The following is a 12951-nucleotide window of genomic DNA, read 5'->3' as shown; positions in this document are numbered from 1 at the left end:
GATCTTCACAGTTCACATGGGCAATAATTCTTGAAGACATTCCAAAATAATTTCATCCCCTGGTGACATACAAAATCATAGAATCGTTTAGGTTGGAAAGGAGCTTTAATATCATAGGGTTCAACTACTAACCTAATATTGCCCCATGCATAACTAAACCACGTCCTAAGCACCATAGCTACATGTCTTTTAAATATCTCCAGGGATAGTGACACCACCAAATCTTTGGGCAGCCTGCTCCAATGCTTGATAAGTCTCTCAGTGAATAAGTTTCTCCTAATATCCCATCTAAACCTCCCCTGATGCAACTTGTATGCCTACATCTAGGACACAACAGAATATTTAACAGTATATCTAAATGCCAAACAGTAGCACAGGACAGGAAATGAGGGTTACTGTAAAAAAACAGACAAATGAAGCACTAACTGTAAAAAACCAGACCTCATTTATGTAAGCATGAATTCAGAATAACTCTTAACGCACAGCATTAATTTGGATTTAGCCACTCACTTAGCTAACTGGGACCTTAGTGCTTAGTTTTTCTGTTTATTAAGATATCTCACTCTATTTTCCATTTTTACTTAACATTGAGCAGGCTATGATTGAAGGAGAAGGAAGTATCTGTGTTAGAGGTAATCTTTCCCTTACTCCCTTGCTGCTGCTCTAGGCAATCACCTCTCCTTGATGAAAGCCAATGTGAACACCAAGGCTGGACACAACAGACTGAGGAATGACCTGATAGAAGCTAATCCATACTCCCATGAAGATAGTGGAAAGCATCACATTGTCACCAGAATGCACTTGCTAAAACTCCTGTTGCAAACATAGACAGCCATGCTAAAATCCAAGTTACCTTCATAGAACCGGATCTTGTCCCTTAGGATCACCATGCCTTTTGTCAGTAGCTGATTCTGTAAATAAAATTCAAACCATCTTTACTCAATTCTGTACATGCCTACAGACATCATATTTCACATTCTGTTCACCCTTATCTCTTGACAATAAAGGGCATCCTTTATTTTAATGACCAGTCATCAAAAGATTCCTCCTGTGTCGATCTGGCTTCAATCGCTCGAGACACTTGGCAAATGATGATATAACCATCTCCTGCTTTCAGGATACAGCACATATTCTGTGCAGTACAAAGTACTTCTCAAACTTCAAATGGCTGACCCACAAAGCATGCACTCTGTCTTAGAGATGTAGAAAGTATACTGCTTCAACACACACTGCGTACTTAATACTAAATGTCTTTCCTATTAACTGTACTGCAACAAACTTAACTAGTATACTTGGGAAATTTGATTTTAAGTTAAAAGAGAATATCTGAAGTCTACTGAAAGATAGTAATGTCATACAGGAACACAGTGACTGCATAACTCTATTCTGTGGCTTGGGCTTTCTCTATTTTACTACATATATATATATATATATATATAAATCCAAATCTCATTAGTTTGTAGATGATAGAAACCAGAGAAGTCAGTGGGCATCTCTGAATGGTTTCAATGGTCTCCAGCTCAGCATTAAGAGTTGGTGAAATTATTTTGCTCCGTAGCATATAAAAACTGATTTAAAGGAAAAAAGACACATGCCTACCTGTAGATACTCAGTGAAAAAGGATCCCAGTTCTGTTTTCAGTAATTGCCTGTGTAAAAAAGAGTAAGGAAAGGATTTGTGTAACCAGCATATTGTATTAGCTGTGCACTGCACAGAAAAGTGTAAGTCACTAAGAGCAAATTATTTTCATATGAGCACAACACCCTGTCAATAATGCCTAACTACAAATAGAAGAAACAGTCAACGATATCAAAACTCAGTTTCTGTGTATTGAAAAATATCTGCTGTGCTTTTAGATAGCTCAGTTGCATGAACACAATATGAAAGGAAATTAAGATTTGACAAAAAGAGGATGCTTTCCATCCTACATGTAATCCTGTTAAAAATGCTCAGATTGTCCTCCTGCTGTGTCAGGGCTTCAGTGACACCTGGCACTGCAGACATGGAAGAACTCCTGGTGCTCTTTACTTGTCTGTGGGTCTGAGCCAAAAATCAAGCACGTGACTTGGCTGATACGTTCAGAGCCAAACCATTTCTGTCCCACATAAGACTGAAAAAAAGAGCTGTGACAAAATGTTTAGAGAGAAACTTGAAGCAACATTGCAGGTATGAAACTTGAGCAGTTTTCATTGAAAGGGTCATGATCATGCACTCAGGAGACTTACAACAGCTCAAGCAGCTAGGAATTTAACAATTTATCTGCCTTTCATGATTCCTCTGCACTAAAATCTACAAAGCAATCTCAAAGAAGAAACCAAACTCATATGCAAAAAAATTCCCCAAAACAACCCTCAAATTCAGAAACTAAACTCAATCTGATCAGCAAGTCCAACATTTGTATCCAGTTAAAACTCAACCTATATTGTTAAAAAGCTGTGTACCATTTAAGTTTCATTTGTTGGAGGGATGGGGGAGGGAGATCTTAAAGTGCTGGTTGTATTTTTCTCATCATCCTGCCCTGTTCTTGCTTTTTGTTCTGTTCTGTTTCTTGTAGGTAGTAGAACAAACTTTCCTTACTTTCCTCTCCAAGTCAAGTAGTGAGGTCTGTTTTGCCTGGAACTGTAATTGGCAGTGAGCCCTCCCTGTCCTTGTCTTACCCACAGCATCCTTGGTTATATTTTTTTTATCTCTCATCTCACTGGGGCCTCTGCCATACTAATGAGAGTGGGGTGGATGGGGGGCACCAAGCAAGAGACTGTTGTGGTGCTTCATTGCTCGCTGGGCAAAACCATGACCCCGCGTGACCATCTCACGTCCCATGAAGAAAGGAGGTCAAATTCAACTGAAAATCTAAACAGTCACTTCAATTAGGCCAGTTATCTAAATTACACATTCAGTAGCATGTTGTCATCTATCCCTTTGGGTTATGTCTTTAACTAACAATTAACTAATTAATTAAATTATTTAGCTAGTAAAAAAATACGTCTGATTTTAAAAATCCAGCATGCCCCTATGCTCCAGGAAAGAGTCTGCAGGAGTTGGATCTGATGTTTTTAACATCCCATGCTTCGCCACAGCCTCTTGAGATCTTCTGAATGTTCAAAGAAATGAGGAGCAGTTCAATTTTTAGAGGCTGAAATACACCACCTTATTTATTTGTCCTTAAGCACATGTCCTTGCTGACCTAATAGCATCCTGAGGAAACATTCTAGGCATAAATGAAATAGAAAATAAAGAAAAGGAACAGTGTTTTCAGATGCTCCTAAACATCAAAACTATTTTCAGCTAGAAACCTGATTAATTCAGACAAACTATCAATGGCCAAACATTTTCTAAGCTATCTCAGGCTTCATCCATAGGTCTCTCATTGTGAATTGCCATTGTATGGCTATCCCCCTTAGCATGCTGTTGCAACATATGGGAGAGAACAACTCTTGTGATGCCCTATGACTCCATCCTCAACCATCCCCACTGGCAGGACCTTGACAAGCTTTAAAACCCACCTTCCCCTTAAGACTTTAAGCCGTAAAAGTATGTCAGTGAGTACAAGCATGCTATAGCCAAATCGTGGCATGCTCAGTCAAAGTGGAAATTTACTGTCCAAGTAGTGTGCCTTTTTTTTTTTTTTCTGGATCATAAGCAATTGCACACAAGGTTTTTCTTACTTTGAACATGAATAGATAAACCATTTTTAGGCTAAAATAACAGGAAAGTTGCAGTTCTGAAATCTCCTGTGATAGAGACAATTTATTAGCAGACATCTCTTCTGCTATTGTTTAAAAAAAATACTGATACTTTACACTGACAGGTTTTGCTTAATTTCTACCCTCTCCTCAAGATAGAAGTTCTTTGAAGTCTAGCCTTAGACTCTTTACAGTTTTGAATAGGTGATTTACAAATACCTTATCTTTTCATATTTTCAGTTCTATTGATAATTCTTAGCATTTAGGGTAGGAAATATAAAATTATGTTTTACTTATCCAATAATTATCTCTCTGATAAAATATCACCACATTTTTTCAGCTGGGAATGAACTAACAAATTAGATTGTAGTTAATTATATGCAGTGGACTGCATCACACCAAGCAGCACTATGGCTACATTAGCATCTCTGTTTACAGGGCAGAAGAACTGACAGCACAATTAATGTGTCTTGCTTTTTAAATTCCCAATAATACAGATGCTTCATGCTATTTAATTAATTTCTGGTGAAACAGTGAGGCCCTCAGGCCACATCAGAACACTGCTGTTTTATGTTCTCTGTACCCATACTCTTTGAAAAGAGATCCACAACAAAGCTGGATCCAAGACATTGGTGCATTTTTTTCCTCATTTAATTTCTTTTAACAAAAACAGTTAGGTTGTCACCTGTCAGATCCTTGCAATCAGACCCATTAATTCCGATTACTGAACAACCTTGTGGATGCCATGGTGAAATACAGTTAAAAATCTGATTAAACCTAAAAGAGATCCCCAATCAGATACTAGATCTCATTTCAACAGCATCTGATTTTGAAGCCATTTTTTTTGCACTCTTAGGAAGTTTGGACATCGCTGGTATCAGGTTGTCATTGCCTGTTTAATGACTTCCTAAATTAAGATGATAATATAAATTCACATAAAATATGCTAAAATATGCTCCTGATTTTTTTGTATCTTCCTGCTGCTGCTTTGTTTGGTTCATTTTGAAATTAACTCTTACAACATTACTCAGAATGCAAAGTCTAACACTGTATAGTATATGTTAAATAAAGTTAAATGAAACAAATGGAAACAAGTTATTTCACTGGGTTTGAACTCCTGCTGAAAAAGAGGAAATGCCAGTAAAATGTGCTTTGTTTGCATCAAATCAATATCCTGAAACTTTAATACAGGATATCCTGCTTCCACTGTGTTTCCCTTTCCTTCTTTTTCTTTCTTGATTTACAAGTGGTGTAAATAAAGACTTTGAAATGACATGGCACATGAAATAGGAAAAAAACCTATATGATTACTAACATCATACACATACACCCAGAAAAATGTTAAACAAGAAGTATATGCATATAGACTTTTATTACCTGACTTTTGCATCAATCCCTGATCAAATCACCTAGAGAGGGCTTAGAAAAAGTAATGTATAGGTCATACACTGGTGATATTCCCAGTGACTGGAGTTTGTTGTACTTCACTAGCTTTAGCAGAGACTGAAATCACACACCACTTTTACTGGTAGTAGGGCTTCTGAGCACTATGTAACTCCACGTTTAAGGTCACTCTAATGCCAGAGGAATGCAAGAATGGAGTCAAAAGGCATTGGTGCAAATGAATGGCAGCTTTTATGAGCTAAGCCTGGAAGAAAAGTAAATGGTACTGTACAGATTTGTACCCACTGATGTTTTCTTAAATAATCAGTGCATACATAATTAGGGTTTGAAGCCTAGAGATGTGTGTTCGGAAAAGGAAGTTAAGCATATGCACATATACGACATACAGTAGTTCAATATACGTGACATACCTGAGTCAAAACAATGGTGTGCAAATACTGCCGGCGTAACCTAACTGTTCAAATATTTACATTTGGTCTGTGAGTCAATTTGGATATTCAAGGTTCAATTATAAGTACCACTCCTGAATCTGCTCTAATTAAAGTGGTGAAATAATATAACTTCTTTTGCAGTCCTGGAACTGTTGAAAAAGTTACTGATACTAGCCCTTCACCAGAAAGCTTCCAAATTCAAATTCTGCCCAGTGAGAAAAGCTAATTCATTTTTTTTCACGTATGTATTTGTGGTGAAAATACAACTGAAAGGATCCTAAGGAAAATATACATTTGTTCAACTTCTAAGGTCATGTTTATGAATCAGATATTATTGCATTCAATAAAAAAATTAACTCAAATAAAGTTATTTTTAATTAAATAGCAATACCAGTAAGCCAGATTTTTTTGGCATGTATCAAATCAGCAATTTTTTAGCTAGATTTTTAACTCAATTTGGGGCGAAATGGTTTCAGTTGCACACAGTTGGGCGTTATTGACTGTGGTTGGCAGCAAAATGAAGCACACATCAGGAGCACAGTAGCTTCGGGAAAGGGCCTCTGGCTGGATGTGTGAACAGACATGTTTTAAAAACACCACTACCATGCTCTTGTCTAGAGGCAGATCTTCTACTGTGTCCTCTTTGCCTACTCACAGTATTCTCAGCATTTTTCGATAAATGATGCAAAGGGTCTATGAATGATGCAAAGGGACGCGCACACAGACACAGACACAGACACACAGACACAGACAGACACAGACACACAGACAGACACAGACAGACACACACACAGACACAGACACACACACAGACACAGACACACACACACAGACACACAGACACACAGACAGACACACAGACAGACACAGACAGACACAGACAGACACACACACACAGACACACAGACACACACAGACAGACACAGACACACACACAGAGACACACACACACATACACACACACACAAAAAAAAAAGCTTGGCTAAAATAAACTCAACAGTTGTCACCAAGAAGATGGACAGCTTTTGGCACTAAGTTAGAAGGCTGTTCACGTCAAGTCAGAGGCTAGAGGGAGCAAACTCCAAGCAGCAAGACAACAGCCAGTCTCAAAAGCTGTGCTGCATCTCACCAACACTTGCTCATCCCAGGAGAGTTACACTGCTGATGACTTGTTTACAACAGCAGCTTTCTAGCTGTCTAGATTGCACAATATTTTGTCCATCAGCTCAGGTATGAGTCACCAGGAATTTTTCTTCCTGAAGCAGAGCAAAACTGAGCCATCAGCTGAGATAACAACAAAGCACTGTTATCCTTACCCTAACAAAAAGAAATGGACCTATCACGTGTCAGCAAAGCTCATCATAAAATAGGAAAAAAAAAATCAGTCTATTTGTAGTCAGCTTGCCTGTTTTCCTGCTTAGGATGTTGCAATAAACTAAACACAACTATATTAGCAAGCATCACCATGGTGCAGGGTTTATACTCAGATAAATAAAAGCAAAATCTGTGCACAATTCACCAAAACAATGTCTATCTGTCTGTCTGTCTATCTATCTGTCTTCCATTTGTCAGTTCATACAAGACTCTATTTGTCTCTGTCACATCAGCAGGCAATTTTTCTTCTGTCCCTCACTAGCAGATGAGCATTCTTCAGCAAATTGATTGGTCCAGGAAATCTCAGCCCTGAACTACCATTTTTTTGTCATTCAGATAAAGCCAAAGAATTCTAACTGCACTTACAGTGATAACGATCAACCATTATTCCAATAACTGACTCAAAATGATTGATGGATCATGCTAAATGACAGTCCTCCTAGAAAAGCTATTCTTTGTATGTCATTTTCTCCCCAGAGAAGTAAGAAATAACTGGATAATAAGTTCCTTTTAATTTCAAAAAGACTGAAAGAGAGGGAAAAAAGAGAGATCATGGGCCAAATGTTATTTGCTTGGACTTCTCTGAAGATCATAGAATCATAGAATGGTAGGGTTAGAAGGGACTTTTAGAGATCATCTAGTCCAACCCCTCTGCAGAAGCAGGTCCACCTAGATCTGGTCACGTAGGAACATGTCCAGGTGGGTCTTGAAGACCTCCATGGAAGGAGACTCCACACCCTCCTTGGGCAGCCTGTGCCAGGGCTCCGTCACTGTCATAGTAAATTAGTTTTTTCTTATATTTAAGTGGAACTTTGTGTTCCAGCTTCATCCCATTACCCCTTGTCCTGTTGCTAGATATTTCCACAAATAAAGGAACCAGAATGGGACAGTTATCCCTGACTAGGAACCAAACAGGGACAGATAAGTCCAGAATATCTGGATGGTCTGTGCATTTTGTCAGACTTCAGCATCTGGACAAAGTGGGAATAAGCAGTAAGGGAAAAGGAATCACCGAGACCCTTATCTGAAGACAACCAGGGAACGTAATTGGCTGTCTGTCTTTTCTAAGTGCAGCTTCCTTTCCACTGTTCAGTCTTCAAAGTATTGGGAAAATTTCTAAAGGGAAATCTAGTACCTTTCCCCTGTCAGTGAGGGCTTAGCAAGTCATAATAAGTGCTAGAAAAAGTAGTAAAAAGTGACATGCTGTAAATCCCGATTATCAGCTTATCTTTTCGTAAACTTTTCTTTGCAACTATAACTTGCCTAACTGGAATGGTAGGATTTTATGGTTTGGTTTTTTTTTTTAGGGAAAAAAGTTCCCATTATACATCTCGGTGGTCTGTAGTTAGTCTGTTGTGAACAATGTCACCACAGTATGGGAAAGAAACAGGAATCATAAACTGTGCTACTCAGGTCACTCTGCTGACAAGAGAGTCTTACAACATCTACAACACATTCAGCCTATGTGGAAGAAGCATCCAGATGTAAGGGACCACCAGGCAGGACATGTTTCCTTGTGATCTCACACTGATTGCTTGGAGGCTCCACAGATACAAAGGAAGCACCTCAGCTAGGCCTGCCACCTATGGAAAGGGCAGCATCGCTGCAGTAGGACTGCATTACTAGAGAGATGCAGGTTTTTCTTCCTTGGTTTCAATCCAGTACATCAAGCCAGACTGAAATAATTAATCTTCCTTGGGGCTAAATATCTCCTCTGCAGAAGGAAGACCCAGCTCTTACTATGCATTGAGGCATTGATGCACTTCAGCAACAGCTAGTCACTGAGGTCAAACTGACTGTATTGGTTGAAATATCACTGGGAAAAAAACCCAAACATTTAAAACTGTTGTAGAAGCTTCCAAATGTGAGTGTTAGCAAAGAGTATCATGCATACTGGTACTAATGCCTTGTGTAGAGTTGAGTCTCTTACCTGACTCCTTCGTTGAGGTTGTAAAGTTCATGGTCTGGGAGTCCCTTACGCTGGAACACCGCTATTACTCCGTTGTGGATACTGAAAGAGGACATTATGAGTCATTAGCACTCGATCACATTTTTGAAGACTATCACTTTTACAATAAGCATCTCTGCCTAGACACTGCAAGATTTTTTTAAAAGCCACAGATGACTTCTGGTACCCGATCCCAGATGCCTTAAAGAGAATTATTGCCTAGAAAAATCAATGACATTTGAAAATCAGTCCTTTTTAATTTCTTCCAACTCAAAAGCTTCAACAGTGGCACATTTGAAATCAGTAATTTCAGAGAATTTAGGCTTAGATATTTTAAGTACTTTTAAGTACAACTTCCAATTCATCCATAATCAAGTATTTCTTAAGTACTTCTAAGCGTGTTTCTGTCTTTAATGGCTCACAACAGAAACAATTAACAGTTTCACTATGAGATTAGTGATGATATTCCTGGCATGGTTGGTATACATTTTCCAAAGTAACCATTTTGGTTACTTGATTTCTTTATCAACAAATCAGCATTTATTCAGGCTGGACACTATACCTGGTGTTTAATCCACAAATACAGCACCGCTTTACTAGAATGAAATCTCAGGAAGGGTTAGTTCCTTTAAAAGTATATATATAAAGTAAAAACAGGGTAATTATGAATTTGAAGTGAATTTAATCAATCTCATTCATTTTCAGAAATGAAACAGAAAACAGGCAATTGGTTACAAAGACTGTTTTCTATTACCACTTACTCATTTCTCAAAGATCTGTGCTCTTGCTCCAGCTAAAGGAAAACCAAAGCTGTGCTGAAAGAGCAACAGGTCTAGAGTTTTAAGGTGGACAGACAATGAGAGAGGCAGTGATATGCTAGGCACAGGCCAACCATCTGTCCTACAAAAATGCTCCCTTTTCATTTTCAATGCCATTTGTGACTGATCTGCAAGCAGATGTTGCTTAGAGGTTATGACCTTCTGCTACAACTAGATGCAACCAAAGACAGGATTGAGACCACAGAATTGTCCAGCTCAACAGAAAGTCACATAATCAGCAATGTCTGTCCCTGGGGGCTATGGCCACCAGCCCCAAAAATTCTAGGATGACAAATGGCAAGAATCCATCTGATACTGCAGGTACCTGGTAATCCATGTGCTTTGCAGGGATGCTTATCAGTCCCATAAATTTAACAAGACTGCACCTTAAAGGGTTACTGAAATGAGTATGTGTTTCAAATGAAGCTCTGAAATGCTCCTGCAATACACTTGACACAACTAGCCTGATGATACATTAGCCTAAATCACTGAGCTTAAGGCTGAGGACAAAGGTAAAGAAATCCCAGTGAAAGGTGAGATCAAACCTGTTCCAGCATTAGCAGAAGGAGGCAGAAGTCTCCTTCCCCCTTCCTAACCCTAAGCCACTCTTTACAGCCTCACAGCTTTGACTTCAAATGGAAAGAAGAATTATGCAGTCCCTCTGTCAGCTCATCCCCACTCCCTCACTCTTTGAACCATTTGGTAACTTCTACTACATTTAACTATAGAGTGTAAGTCTCTAAAATATTAAGGTCTTTTAGACTTCACCTGGGCTAGACACTAATACACTAGAAAGCAGTCTTCACCCTCTCTACTTCTTGTACTACTGTTACTCAATTTCCAATATGACTGCTTTTACTGAAATGACCACTCCCACCACTATCAGGGACTGCAAGTTATTTCATTTCTGACTCATTTACCCCATGACTAAAGATGATGACACTGACCACTAAAGGGTATTTTAAGATATAGTTATGAAAATCATAACAAAAGCAATGAGTGATTATCAATAACAGCATTACACCACTGTCACTGTTGATTCTTCCCTCAAAATCTTACTAATCGCAAAGGGAAAACACAGATTTGGGGATGTCGTTTTGTCAATTCAAGGTTGCATCTGAGAAGGGGAGATGACGTCCTAAGGCATCTTAGAAAAAAACCAAGCAGAAGTCTTTCTACTCTGCATAGTGTCCCTGGTTGTTTCTCATTCTGCATGCCACCTCCCAGTCTGACCTCAGCAGGAGCAAGGAACAGCAACAATCAGACTCAGGGACACTCAGGAGGTATATTTAGGAGCTGCCAAATTGAATCTCATGTCCAGAACATCTACCAAAAAGATCTTCCAAGAATGAGAAGCTACAGCATGCACATTCATCCTGGGGATCCGGTTTTACTGGTGACTCCCTGCTCACAAGGCACTGGAGTCTGGTGCAATGGAGCAGCAACCAGCTTTGGAGCCCTGGAAAGTAAAACCAGGACAAGATTTGCCTATCCTGGAAGTTCCAGGATTTGGGATTGCCCTGTCTTGTAAAGAAGAGCTAAAGGTGATATCTGTTGGCAAAGTCTCCAGAGGGAGGAAGTCTGATTTCTACTGGCAGACAAGCTTGGTCATATCTGGCCCAGTGTCAGTTCCACAGCCAGATCCAAGCACATGTGTCTGCTCCCATCACAAGGGAATGTCATTGCAGGCACTATGCCAGGTGGCAGTGGAGTGTGCCTGGGGACCTCAAGCGGACACCTGGAACCTTCCCAGGTCCTTCCCAGGTCCATGGTAAGACAACTCCTTTCAGTGCTTGCTGGGAGCAAGGGACTGAGCTGGAAGGTAAACCTGACGCCATGCACTAAGATTCAAAACACAGGCACACAACAATGCTGCTCAGCCACATTCAATGGTGGAAAAAGGAAATTAAAAGTGGCAGGTAAAGGATATGACCCACTGTGGAAAACTGCACAAACAAATAAAAACAGGAATCATTATCTTTTTCTTTCATTTGCTCCTCTGGTAGCGTTTCCAAGGTGTTGAGCACTTCGGCCACCACTGGGGTCCCCCTTTCCCCCCTACATCCATGTACACAGATGTGATCTAACTCATCTTATTTTGACTGGCTCAAACAGACACACTCAATTTACGATTATTTGAAAACTGGCAGCTAAATGTCTCTGGTATACAGTGAAGCAACTTGGGTATTTTAATATTATGAGTAATATGTGAAGTACGATTAATGTAGTGAATAAAACAAGCAGTCTTTACACGCTCTTCTGATTCGGAAATGAACTTTGCAATGTTCCCTGCCAGCCTTCTCCACAGAAGGATGACTAAATATCTCTCCTAAAAACCAATGTGCTCTCTCTCTTTCTCACTGGCACTCCTTTCTAAACGAGGGGGAGTTTTTCTCTCTCCAGCATAACAGGTCCATTATTAACCCTCAAGCAACAAAGAGCAAGCTTTTTTACCAAGAACCAAGGAGGAACAGGTTGTAAGTGTTTAAGTTATTACCTATGTAGTAGAACTGCATCTACATAAAGCACCCTAGCGGTGCTCTTTTGATCTGTCTGGGATCTCCCTTGCAGTGAGGGACAACTGCCTTGTCTGGAAAACGTTTTGCCCCACTATATTTGATGACTTGCCTTTCTTCCCCATCACAGACAGCTGTGCTTGCATGCAGGGGGCAAGCATGCAGTACCAGGCTGCAGGGGATGTGGGAATGACACTGTAATCTGGCCCTCCATGCTTGCTCGAGACGCAACAAAGAGGAGTCAGCATAACCATGATGCTGCTGGTGGCATAAGCTGGTGTCAGGATAATAAAAAGCTAGCTTAAATATTCTTATTTACCTTAAGCTAATGAAAAAAAATGACCCAACCCTTGCTTAAATCAAAGTAATGCTACAGTTTCTATAATGAATGATTGTTTAAAAGGGGTTAGTCACAATGGCAAGACCTTTCAGTGTCAAGAAAATCTGAGCTGCTGCTTACACACAGAAGTCATGTGAGATGCATGAGGTGGGTGGATCACCTTTACTTGTGCCTGTGACCAACCACCACTGAAGCTTAAGTCAATAATGTATTTAATTAAAGTTATATTTTAATAGTTAACTTGAACCAAAAATGCCTTGTAAACTCCCTTCTGTAATTCTTTTACAATATGAAAATTAATAATGAGTGCATTCACACACTGATATCACTCTGAACACCTCCCTTGTTGCTGCTGTAAACACGTGTGTAAGAATACAGCACTGCAGAGGAGACAAAAAGGAGACCAAAAGAGCCCCAGAAAAATATCAGTTCCTGAA

The 12951-nt window shown here is 39.6% G+C and overlaps 1 protein-coding gene across 5 annotated transcripts in view; it reads right to left on the bottom strand.

The window, feature by feature from the left end:
- Positions 1–12951, bottom strand: part of PRR5 (proline rich 5) — a 106153-nt gene that overhangs the window by 34968 nt on the left and 58234 nt on the right. For all 5 annotated transcript variants that reach the window (XM_062006940.1, XM_062006925.1, XM_062006935.1 and 2 more), the window contains 3 exons: positions 8823–8903; positions 1600–1648; positions 854–911 (listed from right to left, as the gene is read on the bottom strand). In XM_062006940.1, coding sequence (XP_061862924.1) covers positions 854–911; positions 1600–1648; positions 8823–8903 — 188 coding nt within the window. The remainder of the gene's footprint in view (positions 1–853; positions 912–1599; positions 1649–8822; positions 8904–12951) is intronic.

Source organism: Colius striatus, chromosome 1, assembly GCF_028858725.1.
Source record: "Colius striatus isolate bColStr4 chromosome 1, bColStr4.1.hap1, whole genome shotgun sequence".
NCBI lineage: Eukaryota > Metazoa > Chordata > Aves > Coliiformes > Coliidae > Colius > Colius striatus.
Note: the sequence above shows the minus strand (reverse complement) of the source record. Positions and strands in the feature narration are given on the sequence as shown.